Source organism: Onychostoma macrolepis, chromosome 05, assembly GCF_012432095.1.
Source record: "Onychostoma macrolepis isolate SWU-2019 chromosome 05, ASM1243209v1, whole genome shotgun sequence".
In the NCBI taxonomy this organism is placed as follows: domain Eukaryota; kingdom Metazoa; phylum Chordata; class Actinopteri; order Cypriniformes; family Cyprinidae; genus Onychostoma; species Onychostoma macrolepis.
Genome location: NC_081159.1, coordinates 17824462 through 17847190, shown reverse-complemented (window position 1 = coordinate 17847190; position 22729 = coordinate 17824462). Strand labels below are relative to the sequence as shown.

General features: G+C 37.8%; 1 protein-coding gene across 6 annotated transcripts; it reads right to left on the bottom strand.

Moving 5' to 3' along the window:
- Window positions 1-4308: 4308 nt before the first annotated feature.
- On the bottom strand, window positions 4309-22019 carry zgc:63972 (protein CutA homolog). Of its 6 annotated transcripts, none has more exons than XM_058777719.1 (8): window positions 21618-22019; window positions 19854-20002; window positions 13906-13965; window positions 13567-13612; window positions 13345-13394; window positions 11039-11158; window positions 10262-10434; window positions 8353-10063 (listed from the first exon to the last, which is right to left on the bottom strand). In XM_058777719.1, the coding sequence occupies exons 1-8, from the start codon at window positions 21711-21713 to the stop codon at window positions 9912-9914; spliced, it is 846 nt and encodes a 281-aa protein (XP_058633702.1). In that variant the 5' UTR covers window positions 21714-22019; the 3' UTR covers window positions 8353-9911. The 6 variants fall into 6 exon arrangements, 4 of the variants coding, with proteins under 4 accessions (XP_058633705.1, XP_058633702.1, XP_058633703.1 ...); XM_058777720.1 differs by having other exon boundaries at window positions 19854-19963; XR_009271577.1 differs by lacking the exon at window positions 8353-10063 and adding an exon at window positions 19726-19741 and having other exon boundaries at window positions 10295-10434; window positions 11043-11158.
- Window positions 22020-22729: the final 710 nt, after the last annotated feature.

Genomic DNA, 22729 nt, shown 5'->3' with positions numbered 1-22729 from the left:
CGACGGCGAGTCGTGCGCATCCATTCAGATGATCTGAAAAATAGATCGCTTGATGGAGAGTGAAACTCTGAAGCGCTCAGTCAGAGTTCGGCGAGTGACTATATATCTGTGCAATATATCATAGCCTCCAACTCACTCACTGGCGAGTAAAATCTGATTATTTATTAGCCAGTGGCTAATATTAGACATTATTTAGTCGCCCAGGGTGAAGATTTAGTCGGATATGCAAGTGATTTACTGGCAATGTGCTAGCACGTTTGTACTTCTTCGCTAGAAGAAGAATTGATTTCCGATTTGCAGCGTTAAGCTAGTGCGCATAACTATAGGTCTTGTTTAACCCTTAATCGGTCCTTGGGGTCTTTCTGACCCCAATGGAATTTTCCTTTATTTTTTAAAAATGTTCCCTTCATCTCAGGGGCATGAGACTCTGTGACTTTTTCTAAATAATCTATCTAAACACACACAAAAAAACTGGACTTGATTTGGTTGTTCTAAAGGTGTGTAAAAAAAAAATTACCGTTTACCATTTTTTTTTTGTTTCATTTGTCAAAAAAAAGTAGTAAACCCAGTATAAATCTGAAAAGTTTTACATTTTTATAAAGGCCTGGATCTAGAGCACAAATGCAAATTGGAACGAACATTCTATCTCATACGCACACACACACACACACACACACACACACACACACACACACAAACACACACGTGTGTGTGACTGCAATAGAGTGCATTTTTATAGAAATTGGCATATAAAATCAACAAATTTGGCATAAATCTGAAAATGTCCACTCATAAATGAAGGACTGGTACTAGAGCACAAATGCAACATGGAACAAGCATGTTCATTCACTCTCTCTCACACACACACACACACACACACACACACACACACACACACACAGGTGTGACATAGGTGTCCAGTGCATTTTTTAGATTTTGGCAAATAAAATGCACAGAACATAAATGCATAACAATGTGACACACACACACACACACACACACACACACACACACACAGAGAGAGAGAGAGACATTTCTGCAAATTTATGTAACATAATTTGCAAAAGCAGACCATTCAAAAGACACCAGACAATAACAACAAATTCTAACCTTTGATAAAAATATGGATTTTTTAAATATATTTTAGAATTTTTAAATATATTTTCACAAAATATATATCATAAAGTTGCAAGGAGAAGCTGAAACATGAAGAAAAATTGACTTGAAACCGAACTGAAAATGAATGAGTCCCTATGGACCTCTGCTGGATATATGTGGTCATTGCACTTTCTTTCTTTAACTGTAATTCCTAAAGTTTTTATTCTAACCTGCAGATGGCAGTATTCTATCCCTAACACATGGGCCAATATCTAGAAACCATTTATTTTTAATTTAGGTTATAATTTAAGTGATTTTTCAATAAAAAACTAATTTTCATAAGCCAATTTATGGCGTAGTTGAATAATTGTGCAGTAAATAGGTAAAAAAACTATCAAATATCCACAAAAACGCAGCATAAATGTATAGTTGTGAAGTAAATAAAAAAAATGATATATAGTTTGTCATATAAAAAATTTATATTTCCTTATGCAATCGCTCTGTAAAAATTTGGGGTCTATCTGACCCCAAGGACCTTAAACGTAAACCCTACTTGAGGGGCGATGTAGGGTTAAGAAAATGGTATCGGATCGGTACATGGGTTCAAGTAGATACCAATGCCAGAATTTTTTGTGGTATCGGTGGAATTTCCGATATTGGAATCGGAACAACCCCTCAATGATTAAATCATGTTTAGTGTTTACGTACGGGTAAATAATGAAGTTAAATTACCAGCTATTTGTGCCATGTCGGCCTGCTACATAGCCTCACATTTTATGGATTTAGCTGGTGCTAAAATATGGTAATGTTGATCTTCAAGTCAAGTATGTATAAAAAACGAGTGACCTTGTATAGAGATACTCTCTGTCAGCAAATGTTTGAGCAGTACTGTAATGGATGTTGTCTTTGATGAATGGTTTGACAATCAAGCAATATTAAAACGTAAAATGTTAGACGGACATAAGGAGCTTTAAAAGCTATGTCGATATCTATCCTTGATATTACAAACATGAAGTTCTTTTAAAACAGGAGTAATATGTGCTGAATTTAATGACATTTATGAAACATACTGCATACATCTTATTAAAAAAAGAAGCTGCTGTACTTTAAAATCAGTATGTCATTGTAGGTTACTAGATGAGTGGTCAGATTAATGACTTCATCGTGACTGGATTTCAGCAAATCCCAACACACAAAAGCACTTCCTCACATCTGCACTTCTATTGTGTTTTAACAGTTCTGGAAACACCATTTCAAAAGCCAGACGAGTGCGGACATAAACCTATTCAACAAAACTAAATTTCTCATTCAGCTACACACAGTGAAAATTTGACAATTCTGAGTGTTAAATTATTTGAGGGAACAGAAAGATTCAGATTTGCTCATGACTGCTAAACCAACTGGACAACATATACTTTTGTGTAGATGTAAAAAAGATGTGTCTGTTTTGTAAGATGCACACGGGCCAGACAATTAAATCTGATATATTTAGAAAGCATGTTAATATTTACATTTTTTGAATAACATTTACAGAATCTACTGTAAGATCCCTTTTTATCTTGTCTGATGTTTATCACACCCATGTGCTAATGTATGGACAACTATAATATTTATAATCCATTTAAGACCTGTTTAATTAAGAGGCTTGAAAGGGTTTTAGCAACAGCTAAAAATCTCAGTGAAGGTTTTTTTTTTTTAAATGAGATATTTACAACAAATGTGTTGACATATTACAATTGCTCCCAGAGCTAAATACTTAAACTTCCTTACATTGTTGTTTTTGTTTAGGTGTGTGTGTAAGCCTCAATACTCCTTCTTGGGCCTGTACCATGATGGTGGCTAAACAAACTCAGGGTTACAGGATTAGTTTTGAGTTGACAAAACCAAACCAGTCCAGTCTGACTTTGTTGGTACCATGAAGCTCTGTCAACTCAGACTTGATCCTGAGTTAATGGAGCGCGTGCACAAGAAAGTGTGACATCAGTAATTAGCAGCCAATCACATGCCTTGAAACTGTGATTCACTTCTTGTGGGAGAGTCAGTGCTAAGATTAAAAGATTGAACAATATGAAGAATTTAAACACATTTACACTGCACGATCATGAAACGATCTATCCATGAAAGAGGAAAACTTAAAGAAAACATCTTACCATATAAGTGCAAGTAAAAGTTGGTTTATAGAGTTGATAATATTTATAGGTATAAAACACTTAAAAATCTAAGCTCATGTAGTCATGTTTAAAGCTATTGATTCTAAAACTTATTTATATTGCACATTATCTATATTATCTATAAGTTTACATGATTTTAAATAAAAGCTTAATTACTATTAAACTAAGATGGCTTGTGTAATGGATTAAGGGTACAATAATTATATAAATAATATAAAATAATTATAAAAAATAATCAGCTCTAAAAATCTGATGATTTTATCTTTAACAATGTTTTACTACGTAGTGTCCTTTAATTTGGAGTAAGAGAAACTGGAGGAGTGGCTTTATTGCATCAGAGACGTGTCACTTTGCTTGAAGATTGGTCAAATTTTGGTTTGAGATTTCTAAACCAGAACATAACCTGCCCGCAGGTTAGCTGTGGAGCATAAGTTACTATGGCGATGAACATTGCTAAAAGTCAAACCATTTTCATGGTACCCAAAACCAAGAGTTGGCGCAAACTAAACTGAAACTTACCTGGCTAGCCAACTAAACCGGCTTCATGGTACAGGCCCCTGCTCCGGGGCAGGTTATGTTCTGAGTTAGAGATCTCAAACTGAAATTGGACCAATCAGATGTGAGCATAGTGATATGTCTGACACAAAAAAGTCACTCCCCCAGTTTCTCTTGCTCCAAATTAAAGGTCACCAGTACTAAAAAAAAATTGTCTGGTCAAAACCAAAAATTTAGTTATTTTATAAGATTTATATAATTATTAATCCATTAAACACAAGCAATTTTAATTTAACAGTTATTATAAATCATTTATTTGAAATGAATGTTAATATATACAGTTTAAATATATAAATAAGCTGTAGAATCAATAGATAAAGCTTTAAAAATGACTATGTGACCTTACATGTTCGAGTCTCTATCGCTGTATATTTCCAACTATATAAAATAACAAGTTTCACTTGTGGATGCACTGATAAAACAAGATAATTTCTTTTATTTGTCTTCTTTCATGAACAAGTACTTTTGTCATTGTAAATGCATTTAAATTCATCATATTCTTCAATCTCTTAACCTTTAACCAAGGCTTGTGATTGGCTGTTTGCCAGTGATGTCACACATTCATGTGCACATGCTCCACAAAGTCAGGATTAAAGCCTGAGTTGACAAAGAAAGTTGCTGATCAGCATCATGGTACCAACAAAGCCGGACTGGAGTGGTTTGGTTTTGTCAACTCGAAATTAACCCTGTAATTCTGAATTTGTTCATCTACCATCAAGGTACAGGCCCCTGGAGCCTAATATGATATTTAAACATAGCAACTGACCTTTTAGATTTTAGGTTTTGTTTGCTCTTATGCAGTGTCAAGAACATTAAAATTTACATTCTATTGCAATATTACAAAATAATGAACTTAATGTGTCATATATTGTACCACATTTAATAATAAAAATTGTTGTTGTTGTTGAAGTCAAAGTTGAAGAGATCACATTTATTTATTTTGAAATGAATGCATTATTTGGAGGAAAAAAAAAAACTAAAAACAAGCACTCAAATTCTGCTCAAACACCACAATGACACTTAACCAACCATGAGAAATAAGTTGTAGAAATGAGCATATTTTAACAATTAAATAAATTCATATTAGCTTTAAGTTATACTCGTCATAATAAAGTGATTCATGACAAAACGGTCAATAAATAAATATGCTCGAACAGAGGCTCTTCAGTATGTAGTGTAACAGTTTATAGGCACAATGCCTCGGGTCACTGAAACGGACCACAATAACAGTCTCATCCAGTTAAGTATGAAAGGCATCTTGAAAATGATAAAGCCTTTAAAATGCCTTTCATGTTTTATTTTTTAAATTTTTTTAGCTTTAAAAAATAAAATAAATATTTTTTTTCTCTGCATTTCTCCTCTGCTTTGCTTGCTTGCTTCCAAATCAAGCTGTCTAATAACCCTGGCATACTATAAATATTGTTGGCTCTGTGACAAATTGCCTTTGTTCTTCTATTGTAGGTTATTTGGATAAAAGCATCTGCTAAATGCATAAAAGTAATAGTACTGGTAAAAACACATCAGACAAATCCGTTTCCACCCCGTAAAATTATACACTGATCTTTATATTAACAGACACTCATTGTGTGGGCCAGGGTTCCCATTAACCTGAGAATTTGTGCTCATGTTCCCATATCCCTCAATGTTTCTGTATAGTAAGCTTCCAACAAGAGCTTTTCCGCTGGATTGCAGAATGATGCGTCAAATATCAGTGACGGCATCTTCCATCCACTTCAAGTAATGCTGACTTCCATCGTCAATAGGAAAACTGATGATTTCTGGAATGTCATATGGATGCACAGCTCTGAGGGAACACAAATAAGTCCCAATTAAAATAATGGATTTGAACATTATAACAAGGAAATAAAAACAAATGAAACACCTATACTGTTCTGGAATGTAAGCTATCATTCAAAAGTATGGGGTCAGTAGGATTTTTTAAAAAGACAATACTTTTATTTTGCTTTTTTTTCTCAAATAAATGCTGTTTTTGAACCTTCTATTCTCTGTATATCTCTGTATATTAATATTTCACAATATTCCTCTTTTAACTGCATTTTTGTTCAAATAAATGCAGCCAGGGTGAGACAATCCAGGAAGTAAAAGAAAGAAAATGTGTCACTCAAAGTATGAGAGTTAAGTGGTACATACCTTTTGACCTGGTTACAGGTACCACAAAGGGAGCATTTTGTTAGATCCACACAATTTTCTACAGACTGGAATGCTTTGTTGTCATGAAAACTATTATACCAGTCAAGAAAGTCTTATACAACATCCAGAGGTGGGTAGTAAAGAGTTACATTTACTTGAGTAATTTTTTGGGGTAACATACTTTTAGGAGTATATTTAAAGATGGGTACTTTTACTCTTACTCAAGTACATTTTTAGTTAAAAAAACTGTACTTTTACTTCGTTACTGTGGGCGACACTCCTCTCGTTACTTTATCTTAATGCAATACAAGTTAAAAATGCTTCAATTTATTCCAAACCCGCCGTCTACTTTTGAATGATTCATTCTTTTGAGTCAATTCTGTTCAAAGGCTTGATCAAACTATTTGGCAAACCAGTGAATTGGTTCGCTAATCAGTTTGAATGATTCGTTCAGTTCCCTGCCGCACACGCCGAGTCGTCTGAAGCAGTTCTCACTCAAGAGTTGTAACAGAAAGAGCGTTGAAGACGTGACTTTGGACCTAGTCAATTGAAAGCAAATCTGCAAAGGCTATTGTTTGCTAGCTGTGAAGATCTTTATTAGATGAACACCGCATGTGCTATCAACGGTTCCACAGGTATAGATAGGCTATATTCAATTACGGTACACGATACCACTATGACATTACCAGTTTGTTGTACATGTACCTTATACATTAAATACAATGTATAATTTATACATTAAAGGTCCCATGACATGCTGCTTTTTGGATGCTTTTATATAGGGCTAAGTGGTCCCTAGTACTCTATCTGAAGTCTGTTTCCCGAAATTCAACCTTGGTGCAGAATTTCAGCCACTACGAGCCAGTCCCACAATGAGCTTTCCTTAGGACGTGCCATTTCTGTGTCTGTAGCTTTAAATGCCAATGAGGAGGGGCGAGGAGGGGCAAGGTGGAGGGTGGGTGGGTGGCCTTAACCAGCTTGCGCTACCATGCGCTAATGTTGACAGTGGATGTATCGCAATGGCTCGTAGACACGCAGTCATTCAAGCTTTTCAGTTTGACCCAGAATCTGATCTGGATGGAGAAGCACCGGATGAAGAAGTTGCAACTCAGCGGCTACAGCAGGATGTTTCCAAATGGTTAGTTTAAAATATTGTGTCTGGATACGATACTTTAGTTGTTTATGTATGCTGTTACAGTTATTATCATGTAGCTAATGCTAGCCATAGGCTCGGATGAAGGAACTAAAAAAATACTTCGGTGTTCATTTGTACATCCAAACACTGAGCAACTGCCATGCTTCGCTCGTTTGCAAGCCATGATGTCTCTCGAGGAAAAAAACAATATTGTGCTCGCCTCGCACGGTAGTAGCTCATTTTCTCATGGGCAGGCAAAGCAGAGAAAGGGGAGGTAACCTTTCCCCGTATGACGACATAAAGGGAAGATTCCAGATTGGGCCATCTGAGCTTTCATTTTCTCAAAGGTGAAGCAGGATACACAGGGCTCGGTTTACACCTATCACCATTTCTAGCCACTGGGGGACCATAGGCAGGCTAGGGGAACTCATATTAATGTTAAAAAACCTCATAAAGTGAAATTTTCATGCCATGGGACCTTTAAATAAGCTGTCACAGAGTATGACATGAACACCCGCCAAACCTGCGTTAGCTTTGCGCAGTGGCATGCGACCTGTTCCAAGAGGAATGCCTATTTTCACAATAAACATTTGTTTATATTTTGCAGAACAGATGGAAGATCATCTGTCAATGTGCATTTGTTTCGTTATGTTCAGATGTTCGGTAGCAGTCATGTGAGCAGTTTTCACTCTTCTCCGTGTCAGAGGTTATATATAGGTTACATGTGTGATACATAATTAATATACTTTAAAATATAATTTAATTGATGCAAATCAGAATTTTCGTCAGCTGTTACTCCATTTTTCAGAGTCATATGATCCTTCAGAAATCATTCTAATATATTGATTTATTACCAGTGTTGGAAACTGTTTTGCTGCTTAATATTTTTTGAAACCGGTGACATTTTCTTTGATGAATAGAAAGCTAAAAAGAACAGCATTGATAATAAATCAACATATTGGAATGATTTCTGAAGGATTATGTGAGACACTGAAGACTGACGTAAAGGTTGATAAATTCTGTTTTGCATCACTGAAATAAATTACACTTAAAAAAAACATACATATATATATACACACACACAAACACACACACACACACACACACACACAGTGGTGTGAAAAAGTGTTGGCCCCCTTCCTGATTTTTTTTTTTTTTTTGCATGTTTGTCACACTTTAATGTTTCAGATCAAACAAATTTAAATATTAATCAAAGATAACAAGTAAACATAACATGCAGTTTTTAAATGAAGTTTTTTATTATGAAGGGAAAACAAAATCCAAACCCACATGGCCCTGTGTGAAAAAATGCTTGCCCCCTAAACCTAATAACTGGTTGTGCCACCCTTAGCAGCAACAACTGCAATCAAGCATTTGCGATAACTGGCAATGAGTCTTTCACATCGCTGTGGAGGAATTTTGGCCCACTCTTCTTTGCAGAATTGTTTTAATTCAGCCACATTGGAGGGTTTTCGAGCATGAATGGACTGTTTAAGGTCATGCCACAGCATTTCAATTGGATTTAAGTCCAGACTTTGATTTGGCCACTCCAAAACCTTAATTTTGTTTTTCTTGAGACATTCAGAGGTGGACTTGCTGCTGTGTTTGGAATCATTATCCTGCTGCATAACCCAAGTGCACTTGAGCTTGAGGTCACAAACTGATGGCCGGACATTCTCCTTCAGGATTTTCTGATAGAGTGCAGAATTCATGGTTCCATCAATTATGGCGAGTCATCCAGGTTCTGAAGCTGCAAAGCAGTCTCAGACCATCACACTACCACCACCATGTTTGACTGTTGGTATGATGTTCTTTTTATGAAACGCTGTGTTGGTTTTACGCCAGATGTAACGGGACACGCACCTTCCAAAAAGTTCAACTTTTGTTGCATCAGTCCACAGAATGTTTGCCCAAAAGTCTTGGGGATAATCAAGATATTTATATTTACATTTATATTTAGTCATTTTGCAGACGCTTTTATCCAAAGCGACTTACAATTGGGGAATACATAAAGCGAGTCATCTTGAAGAGGCAATCCGACAAACGAAGTGCTTGCAACACCAAGTCTCAGGCATTGTTTAAATAAGTACAAGCTAGCAAGGGAAAGAATAAATAAGGAGAAAGAGTTTTATTTATTTATTTTTTTTATGTGTAGGGTGAAGTCAAGTAGTGTCGAAAGAGATGAGTTTTCAGCTGTTGCTTGAAGATTGACAAGGATCCAGTACTCCGAATATGGGTGGGAAGATCATTCCACCAGCCAGGAATGGTGAACGAGAATGTTCTGGAGAGTGATTTTGAGCCTCTTTGTGATGGTCCCACGAGGCGTCGCTCACTAGCAGATCTCAGACTTCTGGAGGGGATGTAGATTCTTAATAGTGAGTGCATGTAGGCGGGTGCTGAGCCTGTGGTTGTTCTATAAGCAAGCATCAGTGTCTTGAACTTGATGCGAGCTGCGATTGGTAGCCAATGCAATGAGATAAAGAGAGGTGTGACATGGGCTCTTTTGGGTTCCTTGAAGACCAGTCGTGCCGCCACATTCTGAATCATTTGTAGGGGTTTGACTGTGTTTGATGGAAGTCCAGCCAGAAGAGCATTGCAGTAGTCCAGCCTAGAAATGACAAGGGCCTGGACAAGGAGTTGTGCAGCATGCTCCGTCAGAAAGGGCCTGATCTTTCTGATGTTGTGTAGTGCAAACCTGCAAGATCGAGCAGTCTTTGCAATGTGGTCTTTGAAGGTCAGCTGGTCATCAAAGATTACACCAAGATTTCTGACCGAAGTTGATGGGGTAATTGTTGATGAACCTAACTGGATCGTGATGTCATGCTGTAGAGTTGGAGCGGCGGAAAGACAAGAAGCTCAGTCTTTGCCAGGTTGAGCTGAAGGTGATGTTCTTTCATCCATGCCGAGATGTCCGCCAGGCAACCTGAGATCCTTGCAGCTACCGTTGGATCATCTGGTTGAAAGGAGAGATAGAGCTGTGTGTCATCAGCATAGCAGTGGTAGGAGAATCCATGTGCCTGTATGATGGGACCCAGTGATGTAGTGTATGTGGAGAAGAGGAGGGGTCCAAGAACCGATCCCTGAGGAACCCCAGTGACCAATGTATGTGCTTTGGATACCTCCCCTCCCCAGGCCACCCTGAAAGACCTACCAGTGAGATAGGATTCAAACCAGCGAAGTGGAATTCCAGCGATGCCCAGTGATGAGAGGGTGGAGAGGAGTATCTGATGATTGACAGTGTCAAACGCGGCAGATAGATCCAGCAGACTGATGATTTGGAATGGGCTTTTGCAATTCGCAGGACTGTTTAGCGTCCAGTTTGTTCTGTGAAAGAAACAATGAGACCTGGTTGAAGACAACACGTTCAAGTGATTTCCCTATGAACGGAAGGAGAGAGACAGGTCTATAGTTTTCTATAAGAGAAGTGTTTAATGTAGGTTTTTTGAGCAGTGGGGATACCCGAGCCTGCTTGAACGCAGTGGGGAAGATGCCTGTGAGGAGGGATGTGTTGATGATGTGTGTGAGTGCCGGTAAGAGCGTGGGAGAGATTGCTTGCTGAAGGTGCGAGGGGATTGGGTCAAGAGGACATGTTGTAGGATGGTTGGAGAGGAGAAGTTTGGATACTTCAGCCTCTGTCAGGGGACAGAAGGAGAAGATGGGAGTTTTAGCAGTGGATGTGGTTGGTTGGGGGTCCTGTGTGCATGGAGGTGAGAACTGATCACTGATCGATCTAGTTTTGTCTGTAAAAAAAGTTGCAAAGTCATCAGCTGTAATAGAAGTGGTGGGAGGTGGTGGAGGGGGACAGAGGAGAGAGTTAAATGTTCTGAAGAGATTACGCATGTCTGGAGCGCTGTTGATCTTGTTGTGGAAATGTGAGGATTTGGCAGTGTGGACATCAGCAGAGAAAGATGAGAGCAGAGACTGATACCTACTCAGGTCCGATGGGTTGTTTGATTTGCGCCATTTTCTCTCTGCCGCTCTGAGTTTAGTCCGATGTTCACGAAGAACATCAGATAACCAGGGGTTAGAAGGGGCAGCCCGTGCTGACCTAGAGGAGAGAGGACAAATGTCGTCTAGACAAGAAGTTAAGGTAGAGCATAAAGTTTCAGTAGCTGCGTTTACATCCAGAGATGAGAAATGGGTAGGTGAGGGAAGAGAGGAGGATACTACAGAGGAAAGATGGGAAGGAGAAAGGGAGCGTAGGTTTCATCTAAAAGTAACCAGTAGGGGGGTTGGTGGCACACGGGTAGCAAAATGTAGTGTAAATGTAATGAAGAAATGGTCTGAGATATGTAGCGGTTGTACCAGAATGTTATCTGCAGTACAATTGCGTGTGTAAATTAAATCAAGTTGGTTGCCTGATTTGTGCGTGCTAGTAGTGGTAAGGCGATTGAGATCAAATGAAGCTAGGAGTGAGTGGAAGTCTGTAGCATAAGGCTTGTCTAGGTGAATGTTGAAATCACCAAAGACTAGAGTGGAGTGCCATCCTCCACGAAAGAGGACAACAACCCGTCCAGCTCTTCTAGGAAGGTGGCTAGAATTTGTCCAGGGGGACGGTAGATTACCACAATCTGGAGTTTTATCGGAGCTGATACAGTAATGGCATGAGATTCAAATGAGTTGTAATTGCATAGGGTAGAGTGGGTTGAGTATTTCCAATTGTTTGAAACGAGCAGACCAGAACCCCCACCCCGGCCAACTTGACGCGAAGTGTGAGAGAAAGAGAAATTAGTAGAGAGCAGCTGGGGTTGCTGAGTCTTCTGGACGAATCCAGGTCTCAGTCAAGCCCAAGATGCTGAGAGTGGATTTTAAAGAAAAGGCAGAAATGAAGTCAGCTTTGTTGACGGCTGACTGACAATTCCAGAGACCCACAGAGAAAGCCAGAGGTGTAGTGGAAGATGTAGAGATAGGGCGTAGGTTAGCAGGATTATGTTGCCGTCTGCGTGTGATATTAGAGCGTGGCTGAGAGAGAACCGGAATGTTTTGGAGACACATGATAAGAGGTAGAAGGAAAGAGGATAGGAAAGCGGAGTGTGTGAGGAAGGAAAAAAGATACTTAAGTGTGTAGCTCGGTGTCGTTGCTCAGTTAAAGTCGCACAGGAAAAAGTCGCAGGTCTTTACACTCCTCGGTCTTCACACGAGGAAGCTGAACACGACGGCTGAACGCTTCTGAACGCTTTTGATGTGCAATCAAAAATATAAACCACAACGAAAAAGCAGAATAGAAATAGGTAGGAAACAAAGTATTCTTTCCTAGCAGCAAGTAATTAATTTAAACAACAGAACTGAGAACAAGTATTAAAACACTTACACACTGCCGTCTGTCTCTTCTGGTGACTAATCGACTTCTCCCGGGGTCTAACAGTGCCCGAACAGTTTAAATAGTTTTTACAGTCGCTGTGGCCGCTTTTAATTAGCACAACCACCAGCCAATCGCAGGGCAATGGCTCAAATCGAAACTAACACTTCGCACTTAAGTGCAGGAAAGGAGTTTAAGCTAAAGGGGCAGTTATTATAATGACCAGTAAGTGCAATCAAAAATATAAACCACAACGAAAAAGCAGAATAGAAATAGGTAGGAAACAAAGTATTCTTTGAAATGGCTTTATAACCCTTTCCAGACTGATACATGTAAACTATTTAGTTTCTCATCTGTTTATAAATTTCTTAAGATCGCAGAATGATGTGTTGCTCTTTAAACATGCTTCACTTTCAGACAGGTTCAGACAGGTTCTATTTAAGTGATTTCTTGATTCAACAGGTCTGGCAGTAATCAGGCCTGGGTTTGGCTAATGAAATTTAACTCAGCTTTCTAAAATAATGTGGTTAATCACAGTTCTTTCATGATTTAATAGGAGGGGACAATTCATTTTTCACGTTGGGCCAGGTAGGTTTGGACAGCCTTTTTTCCCTTAATAAATGAAATCATCATTTAAAAACTGCATTTTGTATTTACTTGCATTATCTTTGTGTAATATTAAAATTTGTTTGATGATCTTAATATTTTAAGTGTGACAAATATGCAAAAAATTAAAAATCAGGAAGGGGGTCAACACTTTTTCACACCACTGTGTGTGTGTGTATATTATATATATATATATATATATATATACTATGAATGGTCTATAATGAACTGAAATATTCAAACATTTAAGCATAAATCTGTAGGAATGTTAATAATACCTGTGCATGTTGGGTGAATATGTAGCAAGCAATTATAAGAAATGTACTTACTTTATATAAGTCACAAGTCTCTGCACCAGAGATGTTCTTGTCCTCACAAGCTGTTAAGGAAATCATCAATTTAGTGTACATAGCATAACTGCATAATAAGACATTATATACAATAAGACATAGACAATTTATAACTTCTCATTAAAGCATTATAAACATCTTTAAAAATAAGAACATTTGATTTGAATGGGAAAGCTGAAGTTTGAATAAATATCAACACACCAACAGTATTTCTGAGGTATCCCGTATCTCTCCTTTCCAGTAGTACCTGAAATCATCACACAATTGATATTTTAGTTAAATTACATTTTGTAAATGCATACATGCATATAATTCTTATTGGAACGTTTTCTCTCAATTTTTAAATTTATATTTTCCAGAAAATTCAAAGATAGTTAAGATTGTTCAGCTGTACATGCTGACCTGACACAACACTCAACACAATTCTACAGTCCAGACTAAGGACATTATCTTTATGTTGTTGCTAAAGTTACACTTCAGGCTGCAGTGTTTTGGATTCAAAGCTCATAATGGGTGAAAGGTTAAACTCGCTGGTCTTACATGGTGGTAGTGAGAGGAAATATATTCACACATGCTGCCAGCCTTTTCTCCATGATGCTCCTAACAGAAAGAGAGAGAGAGAATTTAGTCTCTCTGTATTTGCATATGACTGCACCACAAGTCAAAGGCACTCTGTGCTCTTTCAAATGTATACACACACACACAACTCATTTGAATGCAAGTGTAATACCCTAGGGGCAAAATATAGTTTTAACAGTGGATTTCAAATTCAATTAATCAGAAATGCAGCATACACCAAATAATACATTTAAAAAAATTAAATACTATCTACTCAACTTTAAATTTGACGAACGGGATCCTACGCAGCATATACAGTATCTCACAGAAGTGAGTACACCCCTCACATTATTGTAAATATTTTATTATATCTTTTCATGTGACAACACTGAAGAAACGATACTTTGCTACAATGTAAAGTAGTGAGTGTACAGCTTGTATAACAGTGTAAATTTGCTGTTTCCTCAAAATAACTCAACACACAGCCATTAATGTCTAAACCGCTGGCCACAAAAGTGAGTACACCCCTAAGTGAAAATGTCCAAATTGCGCCCAAAGTGTCAATATTTTGTGTGGCCACTAGGGATGTGCGGGTCTAGTCGACTAAACGGTACAGCTCCTGCTAGTCGACACTGAAATCAATAGCCGATTACACGAGAGAGAAAAAATTACCATAATTTTAACATTACATTTAAAACATTTGAACAACAAGCTAAAATAAAACTTTTGAAAAATAATAAATATCAAAATATTTAAATATATAAATATTTTTAAAAGCATATCTGGGCGGAAACTACATTTTTACCGCAGACCTCGCATGCCTTTTCTTTATGTCAGCTGCGGCGAGCTCGAAATGTCCACGCGAAGAAACAGCAAGGTGAGGGATTATTTTGAATTAGAAGGAAACTGAAAAGTTTTGTGTAAACTGTGTAATGTCAAATTGGCTTACAATAACTCTACTGGAGCGATGTGTAATCATGTTCAACACAGGCACTTATGCGTTAGCTTGGAGGCTAGCCAAAGCCAGCAAATGTCAATAATGTCATATACTACAACCCTTCGCTGCAGTCCACGATCCCATCCGCGCTGTCTATTCCTCTAAAACCCACTTCGGTGGTGGTGCGGGATTTCCAGGCTCTTTTCGAAACTCTCTGCTTGCTTGTAGTTATCTCTATGCGTGCCTGTGACTTCAGTACCTGCCGAGCGCAGGATTTTAACATGTTAAATTCACATGCACAAATGTGCATGGTCTGAGTAAGTAAAACGAGCATTGTTTTGTTTTTAGACAATATAGCCAACATGAAGTACATTTTTAAAAGCCGTTTTAATGCTATCCCTTGATAAACTTTCCTATTGTTTTTGACTTGTTTTAATATGTTGGCTAACATTATATGAAAATGAAGAATTCTGTGGTGTCTATTGATTGATTTTCCATTTCTGCATTGCTCCAGCTGATCTGAATAAATAAGCTATGCACTGGTTTATGTTGAGTGTATGCTTTTCCTTATTTTCTGTTTAACGACCGCCTAAAATTAAATGATAACATGAGGCACCTATAACGTGACCTATTTTTAGCAGATTTCATTGAAGGATTTGACAGTGTGATGCAAAGATTAAGTATTTCAAGTGTAGGCTGTTATACACGCAGAGTTTTTTATTCTTTTACCATTTTTTTGAGGTTTCTAGCTTTTAGACTAGTCGGATACAAAACTTCAGTTTAAACGACAGTCAAATTAGTCGTAGGGCACATCCCTAGTGGCCACCATTATTTTCCAGCACTGCCTTAACCCTCTTGGGCATGGAATTCACCAGAGCTTTCACAGGCTGCCACTAGATTCCTCTTCCACTCCTCCATGACGACATCACGGAGCTGGTGGAGGTTAGAGACCTTGTGCTCCTCCCCCTTCCATTTGAGGATGCCCCAAAGATGCTCAATAGGATTTAGGTCTGGAGACATGCTTGGCCAGTCCATCACCTTTACCCTCAGCTTCTTTAGCAAGGTTGTGGGGTCGTTATCATGTTGGAATACTGCCCTGCGGCCCAGTCTCCGAAGGGAGGGGATCATGCTTTGCTTCAGTATGTCACAGTACATGTTGGCATTCATGGTTCCCTCAATGAACTGTAGCTCCCCAGTGCCTGCAGCACTCATGCAGCCCCAGACCATGACACTCCCACCACCATGCTTGACTGTAGGCAAGACACACTTGTCTTTGAACTCCTCACCTGGTTGCCGCCACACACGCTTGACACCATCTGAACCAAATAAGTTTATCTTGGTCTAATCAGACCACAGGACATGGTTCCAGTAATCCATGTCCTTAGTCTGCTTGTCTTCAGCAAACTGTTTGCGGGCTTTCTTGTGCATCATATTTATAAGAGGCTTCCTTCTGGGACGACAGCCATGCAGACCAATTTGATGCAGTGTGCGGCATATGGTCTGAGCACTGACAGGCTGACCCCCCCACCCCTTCAACCACTGCAGCAATGCTGGCAGCACTCATACGTCTATTTCCCAAACACAACCTCTGGATATGACGCTGAGCATGTGCACTCAACTTCTTTACAAAAGTTTGACTTGATGTAAACTTTAACTCGCAATTGTATTACATTTGCAATCATATCACTGAGAAGAAAAGCCTGACTAGTGAAATATAAACTATAGCAATTTGTGAAAAAGTCAGAATTGTGGGATAAAATAAATAAATTAAAAAAAAAAAAAAAAAAAAAATTGGCAATTCTTTTTTGTTCCATGGTGAAAAAATGAGATGTAAATTCTAAGGGGGAAAAAAGCGCCAAAATTGCCAAATATAAACACACTGCGAGAAAAGTCAGAATTCTGATCGTATATCTTGCAATCCTGTGTTTATATCTCAAAATTCACAGAATTGTGAGAAACATCTGAATAGTGAGACAATCTCAGAACTGTGAGGAAAAAATAAAGTTAGAACTGTGAGAAAAGTCATAATTACTTATTCCGTCACGGAAATAAGATTCTATACCCTTGAACCAAAAACTAGATATATTTTCCATAAAAAGATACAGTAACTATCTACAGATGGTATGGCGGTTGGCTCGGGAATGTGGACTAGATTGTGTGGACTATGGTTGATTTGTGTTTTCCAGCTCATTGTTTGGTTTGCAGTACTTTGGCTTCATCCCTTAGTTGTTCTTCCATGGCCTAGTCAACTGAAAATGTACCTGCTGCCTCTCCCCTTTCCTGATGCATCTGCCATTACCTCATACTGTACTACTTACCATACTACACTGTGCTGATTATCCTCCCTTCCCTTTATATTTTCTCACTCAATCAACAGACCTACTGTTTGCAGGATTCTTCTGACCTTGGCAAGATATCATTATACTCCAGACCTAAAGAGTGCACTCTCAAAAGATCTCATTATCGTTTGCCTACGTTCCCGATTCATGCTTTATTTAAAAAAAAAAACTGTATGAATTATTACTCCTGGATCAGAAAGAAGCAAATGCACCCTCACACTTGTGTGGTTCTGAACCTCAAGAACCACTGCACTTTGATAAGCTTACTAGTCTGGAGAGCACTCTAATGACTTAACCACTGTAAAGTGCTCTTTAACTAGAGTATAATGGGAAAATGAATCCTAATGCAACTGAGAGGGAATATGAAGCTCAGGTAGAGATGCTCTATTATATGAATCATGGTGAGGTTTTGCAAGTTCTGTAAAAAACTATTGTGAAATGTCATGGACAGCATAGCAATTAAAGAAAATATTAAAATTTGTTGCTTGCTCTAATAATTTATGATCCCATGGAAACAAGGCTGAACAGTATTTAATATTGCAGAGAACTATATTTTATAACTACATACAGTATTATTTTGGTAATAAAAACAACCAGCGGGGACCTAGAAACTTTGCATCTGATATTTTTCTTAATATTGCAATTATTTGTTTGTTGACACAAACCACATGGTATCCACAAAAACAAACACTGTGCTTCAGTGGAAAAATAGGTGCAGTTGACTGTTTCCCCCCCCTGCTGCTGGCCATTTAAAGGAAGCTGTCAAAATGGAAAAGCTATTTACAGTAAGAAATGTGTTACTCAATTCCAGTAATATGTTTCTGCAACTATGTGCAGTTTTGTCACTAAACATGCCAAAATGTACAACATTTCATAAAATTTTGAGTTTGACAGTTTTACATGTGAACCAAGTATAGTCCACAGAACTGCAGTAGGTCCAGTTCTCTTTATGTCATTGAGGACAGAGCTAATTATCACAACAATAGTGATCGGATAATGAAAAGGTACTCACACTTGTGTGTTGTGGCATTACTGTCATTTCCAATATAGTCAGCACACCATCGTCTTTTAGTTTCAATCTTTCTGAAAATCCTGCTTCGAATTGTGCTTTGTTTGTAAACAAATACACAGTAAAATGAAGTGAAGTGAACAAAGGACCAATTTCTTACTGACAAAGTCTGGCACTTCATTAAAAATAAAGTTCATTATTTTTTAATCAAACATTAAGTTAATCGTTTGGTTTCTGTGTAGAGCTGTGTTTGCCTCTCTTGTCCTTTACCTACTACGTGTGCTAATCAGTGGGTGTGTCTAAACAGGCAGTGCTGTAGAAGCAGGCGTTGATCATCTTCTAAAGAGGTGGGGTTTAGCCACACTACTACATCATAAAGTGGTGCATTTTGACGTTTTGGCAGATTGGTTTCAATACAAGTTTTTAGATTAATGAGAAAGTTTTGAGTTCTGAAACGTACAAAATGTTTTTATAGCACAATGACCTCTTATATAATCAAAAGATCAAGGGAATTTCCTTTAAAGAACAAGCAAGCGGGTATTTTGTGCACAAGATTTGTCTTACACATCCAGGCATCCAATAAAAGAAGAGATGCCTCCTTTGTCAAACCTTTGTTTGTTAATGCTTTTTTTTATGATTAAGATAAAAAGTTCCAGTTAATCGCTAAATAGTTAAAGACACCACTATACTGTGTGTAACAATCATAAACAGTTAAGTATTTGCTTACGTTATTACTAGAAAGCACATCTGGGGTTTTTTTCCACAGTTTGTGGTCTAGATGCTTCCCACATTCAGAAGCAGGAAATTAAAAATAAAATTGTTAAATTTATGGGGGAAAAAAAAATTAATAGGTTTGCGTTCTCAGGTTCTGTCCTGGGTTTTTTTTTTGCCATTGTAAATCAACTTCAGTTCAAAATAAACTAATATTTACATGTAACAGAATATCTTTATGCCCAAAGTATACTTCACTTTTTACGCATACGCGAGGGACAGTGTACAGTGCACGTGATGTCAATTGCATCATCAGAACAGTATGCACGCCACCCCATTTTTGCAACCACATGTACTTTGTATGCTCAGGCCACACATGCGCACTATAGTTATTTTGCTGAATCAGTTTTTCCACATGGTGGCAACACTGTCCCGGGCCGTTGTTTCACAGTAGAAAACGAGACTAAAGAGATGGACAACGACAACAAAATAGCGGAGACTGCAACAGACGATCACATTGACAAGCACTTGTGAGGGTATGAGACAGCTCAGCTTTGGTTTAAAAGAGTTAAAAAATATTTGTTATCAGTCATGACTTAACGGGGAAAAATAGAGCAGACACTGAACATGGATGAAGCTTCTAGAGTGCATGTGTCGACTGCCCGCATTCACGCACAACATCAAATGGAGTATACTTTGATACTGCGACTGTACGCATACGCCAGCATACAAAAACGAAGTATACTTAGGCCTTTATTGTACTGTATGTCACTGACTGTCACATGCAGGCTGTAAACATTACACACCCTTGTCACCTGTTGGCTGAAGGCAAAGTATGTTATTAGCTACAATGAACTTTACTTATTCTTATTTCTAATCTTCTATGTTTATTTACTTGTGTGAGTTTGTGTATCACTGTATACATGTAAAATACCTGCCAATGTCTCTAGCGGTTTGTTCTGTGGGACAGTTGACAAGCAGCACAGAGTGATATCCGGCCACATAGCTTCCTGTGACAGCAGAGTGAATCTGGACACACAGCGTCTTCAGAACAGGATAGAGGGCACAAGTCAGGACTAAAATCTACACACACACAGACACAAACACACACACAATAGGGGGACAAAACAGAGAACATTAATACAGTCAAGTATGATGCACTGAAATATCTGAATTTCTAGAATGTATATATCTGCATTTCTAGAATGAATATTTCTTTTCAGGATATTTTCCAAGTGAAGATAAATATATGCATGTACTGTAACATTATTTTCCTGAATGCCTGTAATTAGTGTAACTGGAATGAACTGATGTAAATACTGGAGACACATCTGCCAATAGTATACTGCTTTTTAGTCATATTTGGATAGTAATTTAATCGATTTAATTCCCATTCATGCATGCACACTATTAATGAGATTTTTGGGTCACGCATATACCCTATTCAGAACATCCACTGAAATGTATTCATTTGTATCTGCAATTTTTATTCATTTTTATGTTACATACAGATATTTGTGAAATACCATTAAAGAATTTTTTTATTTTTTGGAAGAGACTAAAACTTTATTTTACTATCTTAATGAAATTATATGGATAGTTTCCCCCAAAATGGAAATTCAGTCATTCCTCAGACCTGCATGACTAACTTTATTGGGTAAGGTTAAAAAATATGGACATGAATGATAAATAATGCACAAATTAAATTACTGTCCATTATTAATAAAATGCAGCCTAATAACTGGCATGAGTGATCATTTTTGGTACTTTCATCAGAAATGTAAGGTAAATAATGTTCATGTCTTTGTTTATTCCTATCATATGAATATGCAAAAAGCTGTTGATCATGTAAATGTCTTTTTCAGAATAAATGCTTAACGAAAATATAGATCAGACTAAGAAAATGATATGAATATAAACTTGGTCAGTGATTTAAGAATCCTTGTACCAGACACAATCCTCAACTTCAGTGATTAAAGAGACAGATCACAGTTGATTGTACGCACTGACTTGCAGCATGCCATTTTATTTATTTATTTATTTATTTTTTCCCATACTATGGAAGTCAATGGCTACCATCAGCTGTTTGGTTACAAACATTCTTAAAATATCTTCTTATTTGTTCAACAGCAGAAAGAAACTCATACATGTTTGGAACAACTTGAGGCTGACAGAATTTGAGAGAACTATCCCTTTAATATAGGTACTGCCAGACACCCAGCAGCTGATCTTGAGTAAGAATTACTGCTGAATGCACAACCGCATCTTTCAGAACCACAGAGGGACTTAAACATGCATTATTGTGCTCGATATGAAAAGAACAGTGAGGGATTATCCTGCGATGACCTGATAACAGATTGTATTTGCCACAAGAATGCAGTGTGCTTGTTCAGCTCTTTGGGAAACAAGGCTTGCTATTTAGTTCAGAAGCTGCTATTGCATTTAAATAGTAGCCTACTAGTTCACATCATGACTTTTTCTTTTAAGAGCTTTTTCCCCCACCTGATATTTTAATAGCTTGTCAGCTAATTATCAACAAACGGGGCTATTTTGGTGTTCCAAAGCAGTTCAACAAGTTTGCGCAGTAACAGCAATCAAGTTTGCATGTCAACAGTGTAGTGTTCAACTTGCTAAGCACGTGCCGCTTAAGTCTCTCAGTATAAATGTCACGTATCGAGAGGAATAAAACTGGATTTACCACGCAAAAGACAACAAATCCCGATCGAGGAACAGCCGAAGTCATTATGTCCTTGGAATACCGCTGGTACAAGAAATCCGGGTTGTTCTCTTGCATAATTATTTCACAACACTATAAGTTACATGGCCGGTGAAGTGCAGGTTACTGTACGCGTTTTATAGGAGGATCATCTCGTCAGGTGTCCAGCAGGTTCATCTCACTCGCATCAAAGTCTGTCGGACAGTTTGGACAGTCTGGCCATTTCCCAAAGCGGCTGCGTGTTGCGCTTGATGCCGATTGAGTGACGCTCATATCCGGATACCGGGGCTTCCAATCAAGAGCGGTCAACGGGTCTCATCATAAGAGGATTGGAAACCTAATAAACTTAAGTGCTGCTTCTGGCTGTTGGTAGTTTGTTATGGACTACAGACATACGAGTAATATCACGGTGGCTCTTTCGATTGTTTAAATTCATCTTCGAAAGAATTCAAAAATTCATGTTTGTTTACAAAACCTCGAAACAGTCCAACCTGTAGGCTAAAACCTGTAATGCACTCAGTAATTTAAGTCTTTTCCAATAAATATAAAACAACACACACACACACACACACACACACACACACATATATATATATATAACTGAAAAATAGCATTAAAGAGGTAAAATCTGGAAAAAAAAAAATTAAAATTGCAATCTGAGGGTGACTTTAAAGTTGTCAAAATTAAGGCCTTAGCAATGCATTTTGATATATTTACGGTAGGAAATTTACAAAATATCTTTATGGGTCATGATCTTTACTTAGTATCCTAATTATTTTTGGCATAAAAGAAAAATCACTAATTTTGACCCATACAATGTATTGTTGACTATTGCTACAAATATACCCATGCTACTTATGACTGGTTTTGTGGTCCAGGGTCACACATATATAAAAATCATAACAATGGGTGGCGGAAGTCATACAGATACATTTGGGGAAAAAATGTAACACTTATTATCTGAAGGTGGACTTCCTTCAACCACCTCTAGATGTCGCTGGTCGCTATGTTATGCGTTTTCTATAGGCTATATTGGGGAAAGTGTAGTGTAGTACTGTTACATTACCTACTTTAGTTTTTTATTAGTTATCTAT

Excerpts from the sequence above, each read along its gene's own strand:
- zgc:63972 (XM_058777719.1), bottom strand. The coding sequence starts at position 21,713 with ATGCAAGAGAACAACCCGGATTTCTTGTACCAGCGGTATTCCAAGGAC. Across the intron at positions 13,966-19,853 it reads ACCGCTAGAGACATTGGCAG|GAGCATCATGGAGAAAAGGC; the intron begins GTATTTTACATG and ends TCTTTCTGTTAG. Across the intron at positions 13,395-13,566 it reads ATACCTCAGAAATACTGTTG|CTTGTGAGGACAAGAACATC; the intron begins GTGTGTTGATAT and ends TTTCCTTAACAG.